The sequence below is a fragment of the Rhinoderma darwinii genome, chromosome 7 (assembly GCF_050947455.1).
Source record: "Rhinoderma darwinii isolate aRhiDar2 chromosome 7, aRhiDar2.hap1, whole genome shotgun sequence".
In the NCBI taxonomy this organism is placed as follows: domain Eukaryota; kingdom Metazoa; phylum Chordata; class Amphibia; order Anura; family Rhinodermatidae; genus Rhinoderma; species Rhinoderma darwinii.
The window spans coordinates 122,697,711-122,716,662 of NC_134693.1; the positions used below are offsets into that span (position 1 = coordinate 122,697,711).

The window sequence follows — 18,952 nt, forward strand, 5'->3', positions numbered from 1 at the left end:
GATAGGGAGAAGGGAAGCACTTTTCCCGCAGTCCGCAGCAGCTAGTCCGCATCAATGTACTACACATTTTGTGCAGATCCGCAGCAGAATCTGCAACGCAGATTCTGTGCGGCATTGATGCGGACAGTTGCGGAGGAAATCCGCCACGTGTGGTCATGCCCTAATACTCCAGTTTTCCATGAGGTTACTCTTTGGGTTTATCCACACGTAGCGGAATTGCTGCGTATTTTCAGGCCGGAATTTCGGACGGAAAATACGCAGGAGAATACAGTACCAGCAAAGTGGGTAACAAATCTCATCCACACTGCGTAAACTTTCCGAGCAGAAAATGACCTGCCGTGCGTATTTTTCGTAGTGCAGCATGTCAAAACCTGCTGCGGAAAGTGGACTGAATTGCTGCGTTTTCCAGAGGAGAGGTCGCCATCTCCCAGCATTGAGAAAAGCGCAGCACATTCCGCACCATTTTCTGCAGTCAAAAAATGCAGGAAATGGTGCGGCTTCTCCGCAGCAGCATTTCTTCTAGTTTCTGCGGAATTGCTGCAGCAATTTTCTGGAGCAATTCCGTTACGTGTGGACAAGCACTTTCTCTAGAAGCCAAAAATTTTGGATTTATTCATTGCAGCACTGGTCCGGGCACCATCTACTTGGAATATGTATGTTCTCCCTCTTTAGTCATGACGTTGGACAGGCTGTTCATAATTCCAATACGGATTTTGGATTTTACTGTCCACAAGAGATTGGAGTGAAGGGGGGATACATTCTATGGCAGTATAGAATATGTAGGCACCTTATTACCAAGAAAAATGTGAGATTATCTGCTTTCTTAGATCTCTAATATAGATTACAATTTTCAGGAGTCTGGTCTGAAGGTGAATCAGCCGGTGTCCTTCGCTATCAGACTGAATGGTGCAAAGGGCAAGATTGATGCCAAGGTGCATAGTCCTTCAGGAGCTGTGGAGGAATGCCATGTTTCTGAGCTGGAACCGGGTAAGGATATATTGGTAAAATATGTAAACATTTCACATAATGTATTTCTCGATTCGGGAAGTCTTTTTCATAAGGTCACATTTGTGGCGGTCAGCATGCACCAAGTGAATTCTGCTCAGCCCATGTCTAAGCACCTGTCATATTTTAAGCCTTCCCCTGACGCTATAACCTTGCCTGAGCAAAAATATACTTTAGTTCCTGTACTATTTGAAAGTGTGTACATTGCTAAAATGGTTCTGACTTCTATTGATCACTACCTATCCTGACCTGAGCCCATTTCCGGTATTTCAAGTACTCCGCCTGCCTTGATCTCCGTTTTGTACGGCTACACTTCTGGTCTGTCGGCCATTGTCAACAGAGACTACTCCAAAGTGACATGAGGATTCCCTCCGGGAAAGTTCCATCCTAATTGCAAGGGTTTTAAGGTGAAGAACGGACAATTTCTTAGACTTCGGCCCCAAGTCAAATCTGTTCATAACCTAGAGGGTCCACTACAGTCTGCTGGCCTGTTGGTGACAACCAATTATATACCAGTTCTCATTTCTCTAAGGTTTTTAAAATAACAGTAGGGACTTCATGTGTAGTCATGGGCATCTCCTCCACTTTTCCTTTGCAGTAGTTTTGAAACCTTTTACCTATTAGAAATTGAGCCTCCACTCTGATCAAATGTTTTGTTTCTGCAGATAAGTACGCAGTGCGGTTTATTCCCCGGGAGAATGGCATACACATCATTGATGTCAAGTTCAATGGAAGTCATGTCCCTGGCAGCCCCTTCAAGGTGCGAGTGGGTGAACCAGGACAGGAGGGTGACCCAGCTCTTGTGACGGCTTATGGTGCTGGACTGGAAAGAGGAATTACAGGTATGTGAGCACTATAAAGACGTTATCATTGCTGTCTAAACTATTCCATTGCCGAAGAGCTAATGTGTATGGCAGCCTCCTGACTGCAGATGTACGGGGGGAGTGGGGGGAAGAAGAAATGTCACTTTTGGATTTCAAGAGTTGTCTGGCAGCAGGTTTTTCACCTCTATCTATTAAATTTATCACTTGTTATACACCCTTAAATGCCCCCGGAGTGGCACAACTTAATTTGAATGGTATGGACTGATCAAAATCGGAAGTGTACCTCCCAAAAATAAGTATACTTGAAGGGTCCGATAAGCCCTTATGCGTTCCAGTTACTATTCTATTATGCAAGTAGGGTTGTGTTCATTGACAAATGTTTGAAGTCTTTAGTACATTTTGTGTAATTGCCCTTTTTCACTAGATTTTCTTTCTATTCGATGTCTCTTCACAATGCTCATCATGTAAACCTAGTAAGATGTCGGCTCTGAGCAGACACACGGCTTTCTGGCTGAGGATAGATATGTTGACAGTTTGATGGTCCGGAAATGGTGCAGTCGCCATGCTGTCAGCCTGCGCCGGTCTGATAAGCCTTGCAGTGTGTTTATTCCTGTGCTTTGTTTTTGTGCCCTTCAACAATGCTCGTTATTACAAAGCAGATGTGCGCTATTCATACATTGCACTTAAAAACTAACCATTCTGCCTCTGTGATGGGTCCAGGTCATAAAACAATATTATAGGTAATACAGGTATTTGGCTTCATTTGCAAATATTTTTGTGCCTACGTTTTAATTAAAAATGAAGACATTATGGCTATTTTTAAAGGGGTTGTTTTAAGACAACCCCTGCATATATGCCCTTATAGAACATATGAACATTGAAGGGGTCCTCTACTTGACACCCCTTCTAAGACAGAGGAAAGAGCCGCTAACAACTGTATGGCTGGGTCCAACTGATTATCTGATCTTCTAATATCTGATCACCAGGCTTCATTTAAAAAGGTGGTTTGTCAAGATGAGACAATACTAATAACCGCAACAACCTTTCAGTATAGCACCGTAAGTAAAAAACCTTTTATTGCGAGTCTGTCATGTACTGACAGGCATCATGCCAGCCTCAATTACCAGTAAATCTATAAACTAGTTGTCATAAACATCTGTATTCTGCTGATAGGACCTAAAGGACCGTGGTGTACACTCCTGCCAGATTATCGGATTGCTCCCACTTGAACAGGGATCAATTTTAAAAATTACTTTATATTAGTGAATTGCTACTTCTATCATTGCCTAATATAATTTCATTGTCTCCAAAGGAGGAATATCACTTTAAAAAGTTATACCTTTTATATTTGCCACCTGCATCTTTTTCTCATATTACATAGATTTTGATACTTCATCCAGAATATTATGTAAACCACAAGTTGTCTGCTAACATTAAAAACATCTTTTCTTGGCAGGTAAACAGTCTGAATTCACGATCAACACGACTAAAGCAGGACCTGGGGCGCTGTCTGTCACCATCGAAGGTCCCTCAAAGGTGACCATGGAATGTAAAGAGTGTCCAGAAGGATATAGAGTGCTCTATACTCCAATGGCGCCAGGAAATTACACCATTGGCGTCAAATATGGAGGTCCCAATCACATCCTCGGAAGTCCATTCAAAGCTAAAGTAACAGGTGATTATACTGCGTTGAGACCTGGTTTGCACCCTCTACGGTATATAGTACCATATATATATATATATATATATATATATATATATATGACGCTGAGTTACAGCCTATTTTATAGCCCAGAGCTGTATTCATCGTTCTGCTGGGAACCATTGACAAACTTGTCAACAGACGCATCACTTGACACAGGTTCAGTACAGGATAAGAAATGCACAGGGACTAAACATTTTAGGCAAATTTATTCTGTATGTAAATTGCAGACGTCAAAGTTTTTGAAAGGTGCAAATTGTAGCTGATTCAATGGCCTTGGTTGACGGATTTGCTACCATGCATCGATTTCAAGTGGGTTTGTGGTTTATAAGCTGGAGTAGTACATTTTGTAGTTAGCCATGCCTTGTAACCATCCAATTTTTTAAGGGATTGCCCTATTAAATGGGCCTCAAAGGAGTAGGGCTTATGTGATGTTTTGTGGGTTTTCCAGGGGTCATGTCCTGCGAATGGGGATCCAAATTTTGGTAGGTATGATTCAGCTGTTTCACTAAAAATGTGCCCACACTTCCTGTAATAGTGCTTTGAATACATTTGTTATTTAGGACAGTTACCCCCTTTATGGCATGAGGGGAAGGAGATGGAAAGTATTTCCCTTCAGAAAGGTAAAACAGAACAAGAATCTCGTTCTAAAAAGTGTTAACACATGTTATATGTTGCAGTAATGTCAGAATATAGAATCCCAATATAACAGTCTAACCAGAACTGCCAATAAGATTGTGACCTGTACTTTGTGCCATGTAGTTTTAACAGAGGAATGCCAATCTTTGCAATACAGACACTAAGCTTTTATGTTGGACTTCTGTCCTGTTCTAATTGTTTGTATCTTTCCATCTCTATTCCCTAGGTCAGCGACTTGTCAGCGTCGGCGGTGTCAGTGAGACATCCTCTATAATAGTACAGTCTGTGACTCGCGCATCAACAGAGACCGTATATAGTGCACTGCCCAGGTTTGCTTCAGATGTCAGCAAAGTCACATCAAAAGGAGCAGGTCTATCAAAAGCATACTTGGGACAGAAGAGCAACTTCGCTGTAGACTGCAGTAAAGCAGGTGAGATTTCAGACATATTTTTAACATTTGGAATCCCCATATCTTCATCCCTTATGCAATTCACAGCAAAGGTGCAAGGGGGTGAAACGGCTGCTTCAAATTTCTGAGTTCTACCTGGTAAGTGGTGTTCCTTGGACGAGCCCTATATTATATGTAAGTTGGGGGCTTGTTGAGGCGGCAGCCAGTGCATTGGGAGCGTTAGTTGCCAAGCTCTAGCCGTGACTGTTGTCATGGCACCAGCGCTCAGTCGCGGCGAGCGCCATGACAACGGTTCTGCCTCACACTGGAAAGGAAGAGATCCTGACCCAACGTGTGCGCAGAATGGGTTGGAGATTAAGACTAAATTAGACTTTTTGGATTAGGAAGTGTTAGGGCAGATTGAGAGTGGTTGCCCTAGGGAGAACTGGGCCATATAGACTGCAAGGACAACCCTCTCCAATTCTACAGATAGTGTGCTAGTGGGGCCATAGAGAATTATCTAGTAACATTCCTCTTCCTCCTGGTGGATAAGAGCGAAGTTTAAATAAAAGGCTCAGTCCTATTATCCTGTGAAGTGTAAAACCATGGCAAGCATCTCGTGTGAAGCTCAAGTTATAATGTTGCTTCAGGTTGTTCAGAGCGGTTGGGTACCCCTATTAAAAATGACTTGGACTAAGAACTGTGTTTGCCACTTCATGGCTTGGGGACCGTACTCCTTGTTGTACAGTGTATCATACTTTGTGAATGCTGTACGTCTGCAGCCGAGGGTAGTCAGGATCCTTCGAAGATAATGGTGTACCGGCCACAAGGACCCAATGAGATTCCGGGCTTCCGAATAATAAATGAGTGGTACAAACTCTTGAGGGCACACAGGTGGGGTAGGTGGTGGCAGAGTGACCACTCAGAGACCCGCAGGGTGCGCTAAGAGCCAACAATCACTTCGGCGCAACTCAAATTGGTGGGATCTTAGGTGTACACCACTAAGGAGCGCACTGAAAAGAAACAAATTACGTGACGTGCCAGCATTGTAAAGTCATACTTTGTGAATTTACTAAACCTGTTAAATCTGTGATTCATTCAGAACCTCCTCTTACAAAAGTACAGCATTGCGCACATGAATGAGAATTTACAATGACCCATGCACAGAAAAAAATCTGCTTGGATTTCCCGTAGATTTGACCTACATTGCATCGCAAAGGCTTAAATCTGCGGCAAAATCTGCATGCTTGCTATGATGCAGATTTTGATGCGGACCTGCTGAGGATTCATTTGCTGCAAATCTGAAGTATGGCTTTGGAAGGTTCATTGATTTGAGAAAGCCAGTGGGTACCAGAGTGGTGAAAGCAGGGCGGTTGATGAGGATCACAAACTTTTTCAAAATGGTATTCATGCAAACTACGGATTTTCCCAACATAGCATCATAGAAATGACTTGCATTACAATTATTTTCCCAATCTGAACCTAAACTTGATCTTTACCTTTTTTTCTATCCAGGTTCTAACATGTTACTAGTTGGTGTACATGGACCCACAATACCTTGTGAGGAAGTATCAGTAAAACATCTTGGCAATAAGCAATATAATGTCACTTACCACGTCAAGGAGAAAGGAGATTACACTCTGGTGGTAAAATGGGGAGAGGAACATATCCCTGGCAGCCCCTTTCATGTCACCGTCCCATAAAATGTATAGAACCATCCAATCAGGATTCGGCAAAAAGAAAGATCTTTATTATTTGATCACATGGAGCTGACATCTACAGATTGTCTGAATTGGAAAAACTTTTCTTGTAATTTTATATGTGGCTTTTTTTATACTAGGGGATTAAGAATTTTTATGTATGTTTTAGGTGTCCATTTGGTAATTTAATAGCAAATCTCTACTGCTGGAAGGGCTTATTTATACTTGTTGATATTGTTTAACTCCTCGGATACCAAGTAGAATAAGGCTATGTTCACACGTTCAGGATTTGATGAGGATTTAAATCCTCATCAAATCTGCTAAATTTCCACAGCCAATACAAGTGAAAGGGGTATTTTTATATCCCATTTACATGCTGAGAAAAAATCAGCGCAGATTTTTTTCTGCTCCCTAGAAAAAAATTGATCCACAAGAATAATAAGCCTATACATTATTCTCGCGAATTCGACATGGAAAAGACGCAGATTAGCCACATTGAATGACAATGGGGCTAATCCTAGTGCGGATCCTCTGACACATCTGCCACAAAAATAACGTCTCAGATTTCTGCCACAGATTCTTTGTACAATACCATCTGGATTTGCAATAGGCAAATTCTGAACGTGTGAACACAGCCCTACTTTTTCCTGGTACATTTGAATAATCGTTTAGAAAGGGGACCAATTACAGTACATTGTTTTAAGGATCAATATGAAATAAACTGGAATGTGTATTAGATGTGTAATGGAACTACTGATTATCCCAACTTGTAGTCCTCAGTCTAATGTCCATTTAGTTTGGTCTGGGAAAGTAGTGAGAAGTCTGGTACTTTCTATATTAGCACCTGTTGCTCACTGTTCAGTCATTTGGGATGAGCAGTAAAAAGTTATTTAAAATCTCACATTTACCACTGACATAAATGAAGTTTCTCAGTAACACTAAATTATATTCCAGATTAATCTCTGCTGTTTGCATTTTAGGGGAATGTATATTTTTGTTCTTTAGTTTTTTGGGCTAAAGTTCGCAATTTATTCTGTCTCTTTCTAAAATAAAAGAAACAGCGGTTACTGAGCACTCATGCACATGGATATATTACGGCTCCGTAAAAGCTCTTAGTTGTACAGTGACGTAATACGGCTGCCATAGAAGTCTTTGGGACCATATTGTACCTCCATATGCCTCGGATTTCATATGTCGCATACTCTAGTGGATGCTGTACTGCTTCTCGGAAAAATATACCCCTAAATAATATGGTGCCGTGAGTGGCAACATATGGCGTGACAGAGTGGCTAGGGCTCTGTAGCCGTAGGGAATCCATATGCTGACGTACAGGCCTCCTGCATACAAATCTGATTCAGGTGAAAGGCATTATGGGAACATTCATATAGGTCCATATATTGCTTGCCAATAATATGAACAGATCCCATTATATGAAAGTAGGCAAAACGTTCTTACATGTTGTTCTACTTTCTTCTGATCGGATCCACTTCTATTTTTGTGAAGCAATATATGGACTTAAGATAGAATGAAATACTGCCATGTAAAAGTGCCCAATGAATGAAATAAATGGCATCAATAAAAGTTAGTCTCCTCAAACCCTTTCATTACATTAATATCCTATCACTCATAGCGCTTGATTTATTTTGTTTTCTAATATTATTGATCATAATGATTGACAAGTTGTATTGATCAATTTCTTCTACATGGCTTATTTCATATGGAGATTTCTGGGATAAAGAATCAACCTTTATTGTATATCGGATATGATCACATTATAATGACATTTGTATTGCCACTGCCTGAGTGGTATAGATCAATAGGCTGTACTATAAACCATTTTGTTGAGTGAAAAGTGCAGAAAACTGTGTTAAACTGATCTCTAACCAATATCAAAAACACTAGTTGTAATATAAATATTCTACCTATGAATTGGCTGCGATTACCAATTATTTGTAAAAATGGAAATAAAAACCAGGTTAACCAGGTGCATGCATGATGTAGAAACCCATGGCGGTTCCTAAATTTCTTTATTCATGTAGCCATAAACCAGAACATCATATAGTAATATTTTAATGGGAAGTTTTAGGTATTACAAAAAATAATTTTTCCAACAAAAAAATAGCGTTTTGTTTTCTATGTAAAATATCTTTATAGCAAAATGTCTCCTTGTAATAAAATTTTCTAGAAAATTCTGTATGTTTTTAAAACACTACTTTTTAAACACTATCAACCAGAACTAGATATCTGAAGCTTTTTACTGTGCATTGTGTCTCACTGTGAAACTCACTACTTTGTAAACCCCAGAGAAACCAATAAACTGGAATAAATTGTTTAGTATCTAATGCAAAACTCGTGGTTGTATGTTTGTGTTGGGCTATTGAACTAATATAAATCTATGTATATGCAGTAGAAGCATGATCCATCATATTAAAATGTTATGGTTTTGGTTGTACGTGTAATTTGCTTTACACAAAAGACAATTTAAAAGGAGACTCCAGTGAAAATCTGAGATTCCCATATTAGTATTATGGAAGGGTACACTGTGTCTAAGCCAGGTTGTGCCCCAGTGTGTAAAGGACATTGACTAGCAAGTGCTATAGAGTGTACATTGTTGACATTGCCATTATTCTGTGTCTGGCATTAACCATTTAGGCTCACAAGTTCTCTCACAGTTTATGGCAAAGGAAAGCTGACAATGTTTTGTAAAATAAAATGGTCCATAATCTGGTGCTAAAAAAGAAGGCATGCCTGTCCCTCTTTTGGACACCGGGCATAAGCTTTGCCTGTAAACCTATTAAATGGCATAACAAGGAGCCAGTAGTTTGAACTAGGTGAACAAATCCTATTTATTATGAAAGTCAGATCTTTTTAATGTTACTTAATGATTACTGTATTTTACAAAGGTACAAAAGGTGAGGTAGGCCTCCAAAAGAAAATTCAAGGCAACAAAGTAGTGTCAAGCTGGGAATATCCAGATGAGCAGCTTCTCTCTACTAAATCCGCAATCAAAATACATAAAAAGGGCAACTTTTCAACCACTAAGGCAAAATTCACAAAGTAAAGGTGTACTGTGGGTGCATTGAAAGTGTAGTCTACTCCGTTTTTTAATATGGTTAGGACGGTGGGATCCCGATGTATCCTGGGCAAACCTTTACACATACGCTTAGCCATTAAAGTCTATAGGTACGTTGGCGAATGTCAGACTATTTTTCCAGTGTATACAGTGCACCACAAACCACCTATGAATTGAGCCTAAGGCCTTTCATAATGGCTTGATATGAATTGAGACTGATTCTAATCTATTGGCGACATGCACCATGCATTTACGGCACTGACGCTATGTAGTTAGCGGCAAGAGCCGTAAATGTATAGTGCGGGCACAGATGCTGTGCTCGCACCATCAATTATACAATTAACACACCGCTACAGCAGCTGTGCTTGGAGAGAACTTTGATCCCTTTAACCCCTTGGATGCTGCTGTCAATAGCGACCATGGCATCTGATCGGAGAGACAAAGGGAGGTGGCTCCCCCTCGGCACCCCTGTGATGTAATCGTGGGGGGTGCCAATTGGTGTCAATAAAGAAGGCCCTTCGGTCTGCCATCTCCTATATGGCATTGGTAAACAATTAACCACATTTCTTGACTTTTTTTTTTAGATGTTACATTTTTTTGCATAATTTTTTATTTGTAAGACTAGTCACGTTTGCGTTGTGGTTTATGTTCTAAACAGAAGCCAATAACACTGTGCCAATTCAGTCATAGAACAGATCTAAACAGACCACTTTGACTTCTAATCGGGGTACTGTAAAGATTTTTTTTTTAATTTTTACGACAAAGCTAACAATAGATTCTTCACTGTTCTTGCTGTCAAAAGTGACTAAAAACATAACTGGATCCCTGAACGAAACCCAAAACCTGCAAATGTGAACAGAGCCTGATTTGAAGGTACTCTACAGTTCTGTTACTTCATGCTCACTCCTTATCAGATTAGATGTATGGAACACTTATTTACAAAACATAAGGTGATATGTGAGGAAACCGCTCTGCCTCCTGCAGCCATAGTACTAATGATCCAAGCAATGCAGCCACCGTGGCCGTATACGCCACTATATGGAGGTATATGTCTTCACAAGCCACTGTAATGCAATTGCTTGTTTTACTTTTTTCTATTTAAACTACGTGACTAAGTGGGGGATATTTATCAACTGATGCAGAGAAAAGTGGAGCAATTTCCCATAGCAACCAATTAGATTGCAGCTTTCATCTGTAAAAGGAGTGGTCGACTTGTTGCTATGGCCAACAGCTCTCCTTTTCATTTGCACCAGTTTTAATATATCTCCCCCAACGTATATTACAAACTTGAACTAAGCATATTGTGCAGTACGGCATAGAATTTCAATTTACTTGCATTAAATCTATTCTTGTATGTCCTTTTTTTTGTGCTAATAATATGATAAAAAGAACTAGCAAAAATTAAAATATTAAACACATTTACAAAAAATGAAACCTAGCTTGTAATTGAATACACGTGTTCCTGTCTGATAAGTTTATTTCATTAGTATTTGAAGTACTTCTCTGGAGTGTTATTCTGCCTCTTTATTTATTCATGTCTTGTCTTTTGAGTTGTCGTGTTTAGTGCTTGTTCACACAACCCCTCCCTGCCCAGTCCCTCCACAAAGCGGTCACCCTGGAGATGTCTGTAAACTCTGACTCAGTTACTGATCACATTTCCCAGGCCTGGCTGCTGGTGTCCTCCTCTTCTTGGATCTCCTCCACATCCCCCAGTAAGAACCTGATTACATAATTCGCTCCCCTCAACATGAGAGACCTGCTGACAACCAGGAACCAAAACTCCTGGAAGGAACTTATTGAGAAGGAGACTTTAACCCGGATGACCTGGAAGATCAATCATAGCAAAGAGCACCCAAGACATCCCCAACTGGAGACCACCAGGAAGAGAAGAGAGGTGTTCATTCCTAAGGCTGTGATCAGTCTTCCGCCTCTGATTAAGTCACCTCCATCCTTGGTGAGCAGGACTGTAGAAAATGACCATGACCAGTTAGATATACTGAACTTGGCTGAAATGCGGCCCGTCACACCTCACACCTCCCGTGTGCTTTATGATGGTTTCTCTAAGGAGGGCAAAGGAAGGTCCTTGTATCTGAAAGTGAGAAAGCAGTCGGGTCCAGAAGAGAAGTATCCACACCCAATATTGTCCTCCTGGGATTATGGCTGGAGGCTAGGTAAGAGGACTTCTATAAAGACAGATGAGAGCGCTACATATATTAAAGAGGCTCTGTCACCACATTATAAGTGCCCTATCTTGTACATAATGTGATCGGTGCTGTAATGTAGATTACGGCTGTGTTTTTTATTTAGAAAAAAGATCATTTTTGACGAAGTTATGACCAATTTTAGCTTTATGCTAATTACTTTCTTAATGGACAACTGGGCGTGTTTTGGCAAAGTAAAACACGCCCAGTTGTCCAATAAGAAAGTCATTAGCATAAAGCTAATATAGGTCACAACTCCGTCAAAAGTGATTGTTTTTATAAATGAAAAACACTGCTGTAATCTACATTACAGCGCCGATCACATTATGAACAATATAGGCCACTTATAATATGGGGACGGAGCCTCTTTAATTCAGGGTCCACTTCACTTCCAAGCTTTTATCGGAAAGCCCTTGAAAGGATGTAAATCTTTTGCATAAGTTCATTACACTAGCCTTGTACCTTAATACACTGGCTTGTTGATGCCACCTCTGTCTCCTAGCCTCGGGGCAAAGGGTCTTATGGGTACCCCCTAGCTACGCCCCTGCATTTGTATTTAGTAAATACATCCATGGAGGTGTCCTAGGCCCATGAATCAAGAGATCCACCTGCTTTTTATATGTGACGGTTACAACTAGACAGCAGACCGCAACCTACTCATATAAGACAACGGAGGCTAAGATATAGGTATGTAGTACAACCCCACTGTCTTATATGGGGGAATACAGTCTCATAATAGGAGATTATTGGAGACATGGACGTTTAAGTGAATGGGCATCCATGCAATTCACCGATGGACCAGGTCGCCAGAGCAACTTGCTGTTTGCAGCAACTAAGGTAGAGGGGATCACAGCTGAGGACCCACAGCTATGACGGCCATATGCCCTAATGATTTTTCTGTATGTTTCTGTATGATGTTTAGTGGAGGTGTTGGATTTATTCGGTTTTGTTCAGGATGAGGTCTATATGAAAACAGATGTTTTTGCACCTGTAGTTTAGGGAGGAAAAGTAGCACCTGCCCAGTGGTTTAAATTGACTTCTATGGGGGGAAATTGGTATCCAGACAGCAGTCGATGGAGCATTCCATGGTAATTTTTTATATGGTAGAATCCAGACTCTGTGTAAAAAATAAAAACTGTACCATTTCTCACAGAGGTACAGATATCTCAATGGGATAATTGGCACTTTAGTCAGGATCCATACCACAGGATACAGGTGCAGAATGTCTATAGCGTTATGTAAGGTGAAATTCCGTGCAATGCTCAGACCATTATTTCCATTTCAGGTGATGTAGTGAATGAATTCAAATCTCCAATCCACGGAAGATCCCGAATTGTGAAAGATACATTCTACAGCAGGAATGGAATCCTTTCTGTGCCAGCCAGCAGTGACCGGATGCTGTGACATTCCTATTACAAGTTCTTGTTTTCTGTTTGGCTTCAGATGACTTTAATAGGGGCGCACATTAGAGTCTGTATTACAGCTGCGAGAGTCGGACCCCACATAGTTCTACTGACCTGAGCTCTGATTAGAGTTCTATGGCAATCTATTTGGTTCAGTAGAACTCTTGGGGAGTCCGGTTATTGTGGCCGCAGTATGGACGATAAAATGGGGCCATATTATGGCCGTCTGAAACTGGCCTATTTCTAGTTCGCATTTTTTCGGCATTCTTCTGATCTTTTCATTGCTTGAAATGAATACTCAGACAATAAAAGGCAGAGTGTTACGTGACACTATAATTAACATTCGTGTATATATTGGCTTGTCCTTAGTCAGCAAATAATAACATGTTAGGAGCTGCTTGTTCATTTGAGCGGTTACTAGGCAGTAGAAACGCAGCGTGGATTATCTACAGGCTATAGTTAAACAGGTTCCACAGAACCAGGTCCGTCTGAACAGAAGATTTGGCATTGCACATAGCACACCTTTCTACATTGTATTTGGAAGCTACTGTATATGATTTCTGAAGTCAACAGGATTTATTAATAGCTTGTTACCTTACACGGGAAATAAGCAAATGAAAGCTGCATGCTGGAACATTCAAGGGTATGTTCACGAGCTGCAAAATCTGCAACAATGTTCAGTACAATGCATGTAAATGGAGTTCCTTAAAAACCCATTCACATGCAGTGGAAAAAATCAGCACAGATTTCTTATAGGTTTACTATGGATTTTACCCATTGCAATGCACAGGGCGTAATCCACGGCTAAATCGGCACGTAAGGCCCCTTCACATCGTGTTTGTGCCCTGTGCTTATTGTGTTGGGAATTCCAATTTAAAGCCTCATTGCATAAATGTATTTGTTAGTCACTTTTTTGCTAAACATTATTTTTATGAGAATGTAGTTTATCAGTTCAGTGCGTATTAACGACATCATTAGCAGGAAAACCATAAAAAAGCCAAAAATATATATGGTCCCATCTCTTGTTTCTCATCTTGAAGTTAAGGAAGGCTTCATTTTACGCATTTGGGTCAGCTGAAACTCCACAGGGTAGTGATCACTTATTTCCAAAGCCTAAAGATTCAACAAAGATACATTTAATTTGTAATTTCATACATTATTCACATAAAATCCTTAATAAATCCTGTCAGAGCGATGGTGATCCACTTACCTGTGCTTCTGTTAATCCATAGGCATTCATGAAATCAAACACCGTCGCAGACCCTGGCACTACGGAGTTGATTAGCTTCTTGCCACGAAGAACGATCCTGACAGTCAAAAATTTGGTTACAAAGAGTCAACTTTACCCAAAATTACCTGGTCGCTGGAAATTGTAGCTATTGTAGAATTCTATTGTACTTTATACAGGCATAGGACACTACCTACACAATGTGACCTTGGCATAGGTCATTACAGAGGATGCAAACTAAACCTGGCCGAGAGGGGTAGTGGACCCGCCAGCCCCTGGCTTCCCTTAGCTCTTAGTCCGTGACTTACCAGAGGTAATAAAAAAACTATTTTAGGCCCGTGGCCTGCTAGCAGCTGAATATGATGCTGAGGATGTCAGCCTGATGTCCCGGCACAAGCAGCATGATGAAGTCATTGCATCTCCCCTCCTGCACCGGCAGCAGGCCGAAGACGCAGCAGCTCGTTGTGGCAATGGGGTTAGGTGCATTAACTTTTTTATTTTATCGGCGCAAAAGGGGCACTATTCATGGAGGTGTGTACTAACCACTTTATGGGGGCACCTGTATACTATATGGGGCACCTAACTACTTTACGGGTGTTCCAAACTACTATATGGGGGAACGGGAACCTATTTGCTATATGGGAGCACCTAACTACTATATTGGGTCACATAACTACTATAGGGGGCACAAAATAGAAGAACTTCTATATGGGCGCACAAAAGAGGACTATTTCAGAATGGGGCACAGAGGAGAATTATTTCAGTGTGGGGCCTAAAGGACACTAGTACTGTTTGGGAATAGGTGTGAATAATGCTGGAAAATCAAGGAGTCCGAGATGTCCGATCCGTAGATTTTGCAGAGACAAGTCGTGGCTGGAAGAAGTCGTCATGGAGGTCTGGGCAGAATTAAGAGAAGGCAATTTGAGAAGGCATCACTTGTGAGTCACTGAATATAACTGTACTGTAATCACTTATATGGTATACAGAGCTCCTGCATAGAACTGGTATCTAACACTATATGGTCACTGTATAATGGTAATATTGGTCTTTGTATAGTGTTTTTTATATTTAGCAATAGTAAGCAGGTATTATTCAGTCACTGTGATAATAATATGTGCCCATGGTGTGGCAATTTTATTCAGAAAGAGTATGGTGGTATTATTCAGTCACTACTGTATGTGGTAGTAATATGTGATCATGGTGTGGAGGTATTTTTTTAGTAACTATATGGTAGTAATATGTGATTATGACGTGGAAGTATTATTCAGTAACAGTATGGTGGTATTAATCAGTCGCTATGTGGTGGAAATATGTGGCCATGGTGTGGAGGTATTATTCAGTAACAATATGGGGGTATTATTTAGTCAATATGTGCTAGTAATATGTGGTCATGGTGTGGCGGTAATATTCAGTAACAGTGTGGTGGTAATAAGTGATCATAGTGTGGAGGTATTTTTTAGTAAGAGGATTGTGGTATTATTCAGTCACTATGTGGTAGTAATATGTGTTTATGGTGTGGCTGTATTATTCAGTAACAGTATGGTGGTATTTAGTCACTATGTGGTGGTAATATGTGGTCATGATGTGGAGGTATTATTTAGCAACAGTATGGTGGTATTATTTAATCACTATGTGGTGGTAATATGTGGTCCATAACAGTATAGTGGTATTATTCAGTCACTATGTGGTAGTAATATGTAGTCATGGTGTGGCGGTATTATTCAGTAACCATATGGTGTTATTATTTAGTCACTATGTAGTAGTAATATGGGGTCATGGTGTGGCGGTATTATTCAGTAACAGTATGGTGGTATTATTTAGTCAATATGTGGTGGTAATATGTGATCGTGGTGTGGCAGTAATATTCAGTAACCGTATGGTGGTATTATTCAGTCACTAAGTGGTGGTAATATTTGGTCATGCTGTGGTGGTATTACTCAGTCACTATGTGGTGGTAATATGTGGTCATGATGTGGAGGAATTATTCAGTAACCATATGGTGGCATTATTTAGTCACTATGTAGTAGTAATATGGGGTCATGGTGTGGCGGTATTATTCGGTAACAGTATGGTGGTATTATTTTGTCAATATGTGGTAGTAATATGTGTTTATGGTGTGGCTGTATTATTCAGTAACAGTATGGTGGTATTTAATCACTATGTGGTGGGAATATGTGGTCATGTTGTGTAGGTATTAATTAGCAACAGTATGGAGGTATTATTTAATCACTATGTGCTGGTAATATGTGGTCCATAACAGTATAGTGGTATTATTCAGTCACTATGCGGTAGTAATATGTGGTCATGGTGTGGTGGTATTATTCAGTCACTATGTGGCGGTAATATGTGGTCATGATGTGGAGGAATTATTCAGTAACCATATGGTGGTATTATTTAGTCACTATGTAGTAGTAATATGGGGTCATGGTGTGGCGGTATTATTCGGTAACAGTATGGTGGTATTATTTAGTCAATATGTGGTGGTAATATGTGATCGTGGTGTGGCAGTAATATTCAGTAACCATATGGTGGTATTATTCAGTCACTATGTGGTGGTAATATTTGGTCATGCTGTGGTGGAATTACTCAGTCACTATGTGGTGGTAATATGTGGTTATGATGTGGAAGTATTAGTCTGTAACAGTATGGTGGTATTATTCTGTCACTATGTGGTGGTAATATGTGGTCATGATGTGGAGGTATTATTCATTAACAGTATGGTGATATTATTCAGTCAATATGTGGTACTAATATGTGGTCATGGTGTGGCGGTGATATTCAGCAACAGTTTGGTGGTATTATACAATCACTATGTGGTGGTAATATGTGGTGTTATTACTCAGTCACTATGTGGTGGTGATATGTGGTTATGGTGTGGAAGTACTATTCAGTAACAGTATGGTGGTATTCAATCCCTATGTGGTGGTAATATGTGGTCATGATGTGGAGATATTAATCAGTTACAGTATGGTGGTATTATTCAATCACTATGTGGTGGTAATATGTGGTCATGATGTGGAGGTATTATTCAGTTACAGTATGGTGGTATTATTCAATCACTATGTGGTGGTAATGTGTGTTTATGATGTGGAAGTAGTAGTCTGTAACAGTATGGTGGTTTTAGTCACTATGTGGTTATGGTGTGGCGGTATTATTCAGTAACAGTTTGGGGGTATTATTCAGTCACTATGGGGTCATGGTGTGGAGGGATTATTCAGTAACAGTATGATGATATTATTCAGTCACTATGTAGTAGCAACATGTGGTCATGGTGTAGCTGTTTGTCCCTCATATAGAGGTATCATTGGTAATAATGGCCTTGGTATACGTTTGTTTTTTTAGTACCCGTATTGTAATATTTTGTCAGTGAATAGTGGTATTATGTGGTAACTTTATGACTGTATAATTTAGAGATATATTATCATACATAGAAAATTGTTTTATACCTATGTTGTCTTTGTGACTTGCAACGCCACTGGGGCCCATGCATCCGAGCAGCAAGCAGGTGGGGGAGGTCCAGGTTCAAAATTTGTCCTGGCTCCCATAGGACTCTAATTACGCCACTGGGTTATAGCATGGTCATTAAAAAATGCAACTGTATTTAATGAAACATGGAACACTACAAACACCTAAAATATCATAATCACTGTATAGGCTCATGAAACTTCTCTCCCAATGTGGATGAATATGGGATTCTTTAAATCTGAAACACACACTGGCTGATTGATATAATGATAATGTGATACGACTCATTCATAGACCTTCCCTTCTAAAGGGCTTGGAACATTCCAAAATTCTAACTTTGAAATTATGTTGAGCATAGCCTAAAGAGGCTCTGTCACCACATTATAAGTGGCCTATCTTGTACATAATGTGATCGGCGCTGTAATGTAGATTACAGCAGTTTTTTTATTTAGAAAAACAATAATTTTTGACGGAGTTATGACCAATTTTAGCTTTATGCTAATTACTTTCTAAATGGACAACTGGGCGTGTTTTTTCAAAAAGTAAAACAATCAGTGACCAATCAGCGTCATACACTTCTCCCCATTCATTTACACAGCACATAGCGATATAGCTATATCGCTATGTGCAGCCACATAAACACACTATAACATTACTGCAGTGTCCTGACAATGAATATACATTACCTCCAGCCAGGACGTGATGTGTATTCAGAATCCTGATACTTCTGTAGCGTCTGTGTGAGACTACAGCACAGCACAGCGAGATCCCGGCTGGAGCCAATGTCTATTCATTGTCAGGACACTTGATTAACATTACTGTGTGTGTGTGTATGTGGCTGCACATCGTGTTCTAGTAAGAACACGATGCTGCTGTGTAAATGAATGGGGAGAAGTGCATGACGCTGATTGGTCACAACGCCCACTTGGTCAAAAAGTAAAACACGCCCAGTCGGTTATTAAGAAACTCATTAGCATAAAGCTAATATAGGTCAGAACTCCGTCAAAAATTATTGTTTTTCTAAATAAAAAACACTGCTATAATCTACATAACAGCGCCGATCACATCATGTACAATATAGGCCACTTATAATGTGGTGACAGAGTCCAAATTAATTGATTTATTTAGCTTTTTTTTTTACTACAAGGCTGCCATAGACAGAGTAGGAGTGGCCCATCAGAGAATCCTCCGGTTATCCGGGTTCCTTACATTTTTCCTAATAGCTGCAAATGACATGAATTGCAACTTAGGCTGGGTTCACACACACTATTTACGGACGTAATTCGGGCATTTTAGCCCCGAATTACGTACGAAAATGCGGCTC

General features: G+C 40.2%; 3 protein-coding genes across 8 annotated transcripts in view; 2 read left to right on the top strand and 1 right to left on the bottom strand.

The window, feature by feature from the left end:
* Positions 1 to 7,304, top strand: part of FLNB (filamin B) — a 177,627-nt gene extending 170,323 nt beyond the window's left edge. For all 4 annotated transcript variants that reach the window (XM_075833935.1, XM_075833937.1, XM_075833938.1 and 1 more), the window contains 5 exons: positions 855 to 987; positions 1,671 to 1,847; positions 3,286 to 3,504; positions 4,397 to 4,600; positions 6,074 to 7,304. In XM_075833935.1, coding sequence (XP_075690050.1) covers positions 855 to 987; positions 1,671 to 1,847; positions 3,286 to 3,504; positions 4,397 to 4,600; positions 6,074 to 6,261 — 921 coding nt within the window. In that variant the 3' untranslated portion in view covers positions 6,262 to 7,304. The remainder of the gene's footprint in view (positions 1 to 854; positions 988 to 1,670; positions 1,848 to 3,285; positions 3,505 to 4,396; positions 4,601 to 6,073) is intronic.
* Positions 7,305 to 10,985: 3,681 nt separating this feature from the next.
* On the top strand, positions 10,986 to 14,043 carry LOC142657361 (protein SPMIP1). Its single transcript, XM_075832384.1, has 2 exons — positions 10,986 to 11,502; positions 12,818 to 14,043. Exons 1-2 carry the CDS (start codon positions 11,079 to 11,081, stop codon positions 12,934 to 12,936), a joined length of 543 nt encoding a protein of 180 aa, XP_075688499.1. The 5' UTR covers positions 10,986 to 11,078; the 3' UTR covers positions 12,937 to 14,043.
* The window catches only part of DNASE1L3 (deoxyribonuclease 1L3), a 31,852-nt gene continuing 26,152 nt past the window's right edge, over positions 13,253 to 18,952 (bottom strand). For all 3 annotated transcript variants that reach the window (XM_075832381.1, XM_075832380.1, XM_075832382.1), the window contains 2 exons: positions 14,146 to 14,242; positions 13,253 to 14,048 (listed from right to left, as the gene is read on the bottom strand). In XM_075832381.1, the coding sequence (XP_075688496.1) occupies positions 13,965 to 14,048; positions 14,146 to 14,242 (181 nt within the window). In that variant the 3' untranslated portion in view covers positions 13,253 to 13,964. The remainder of the gene's footprint in view (positions 14,049 to 14,145; positions 14,243 to 18,952) is intronic.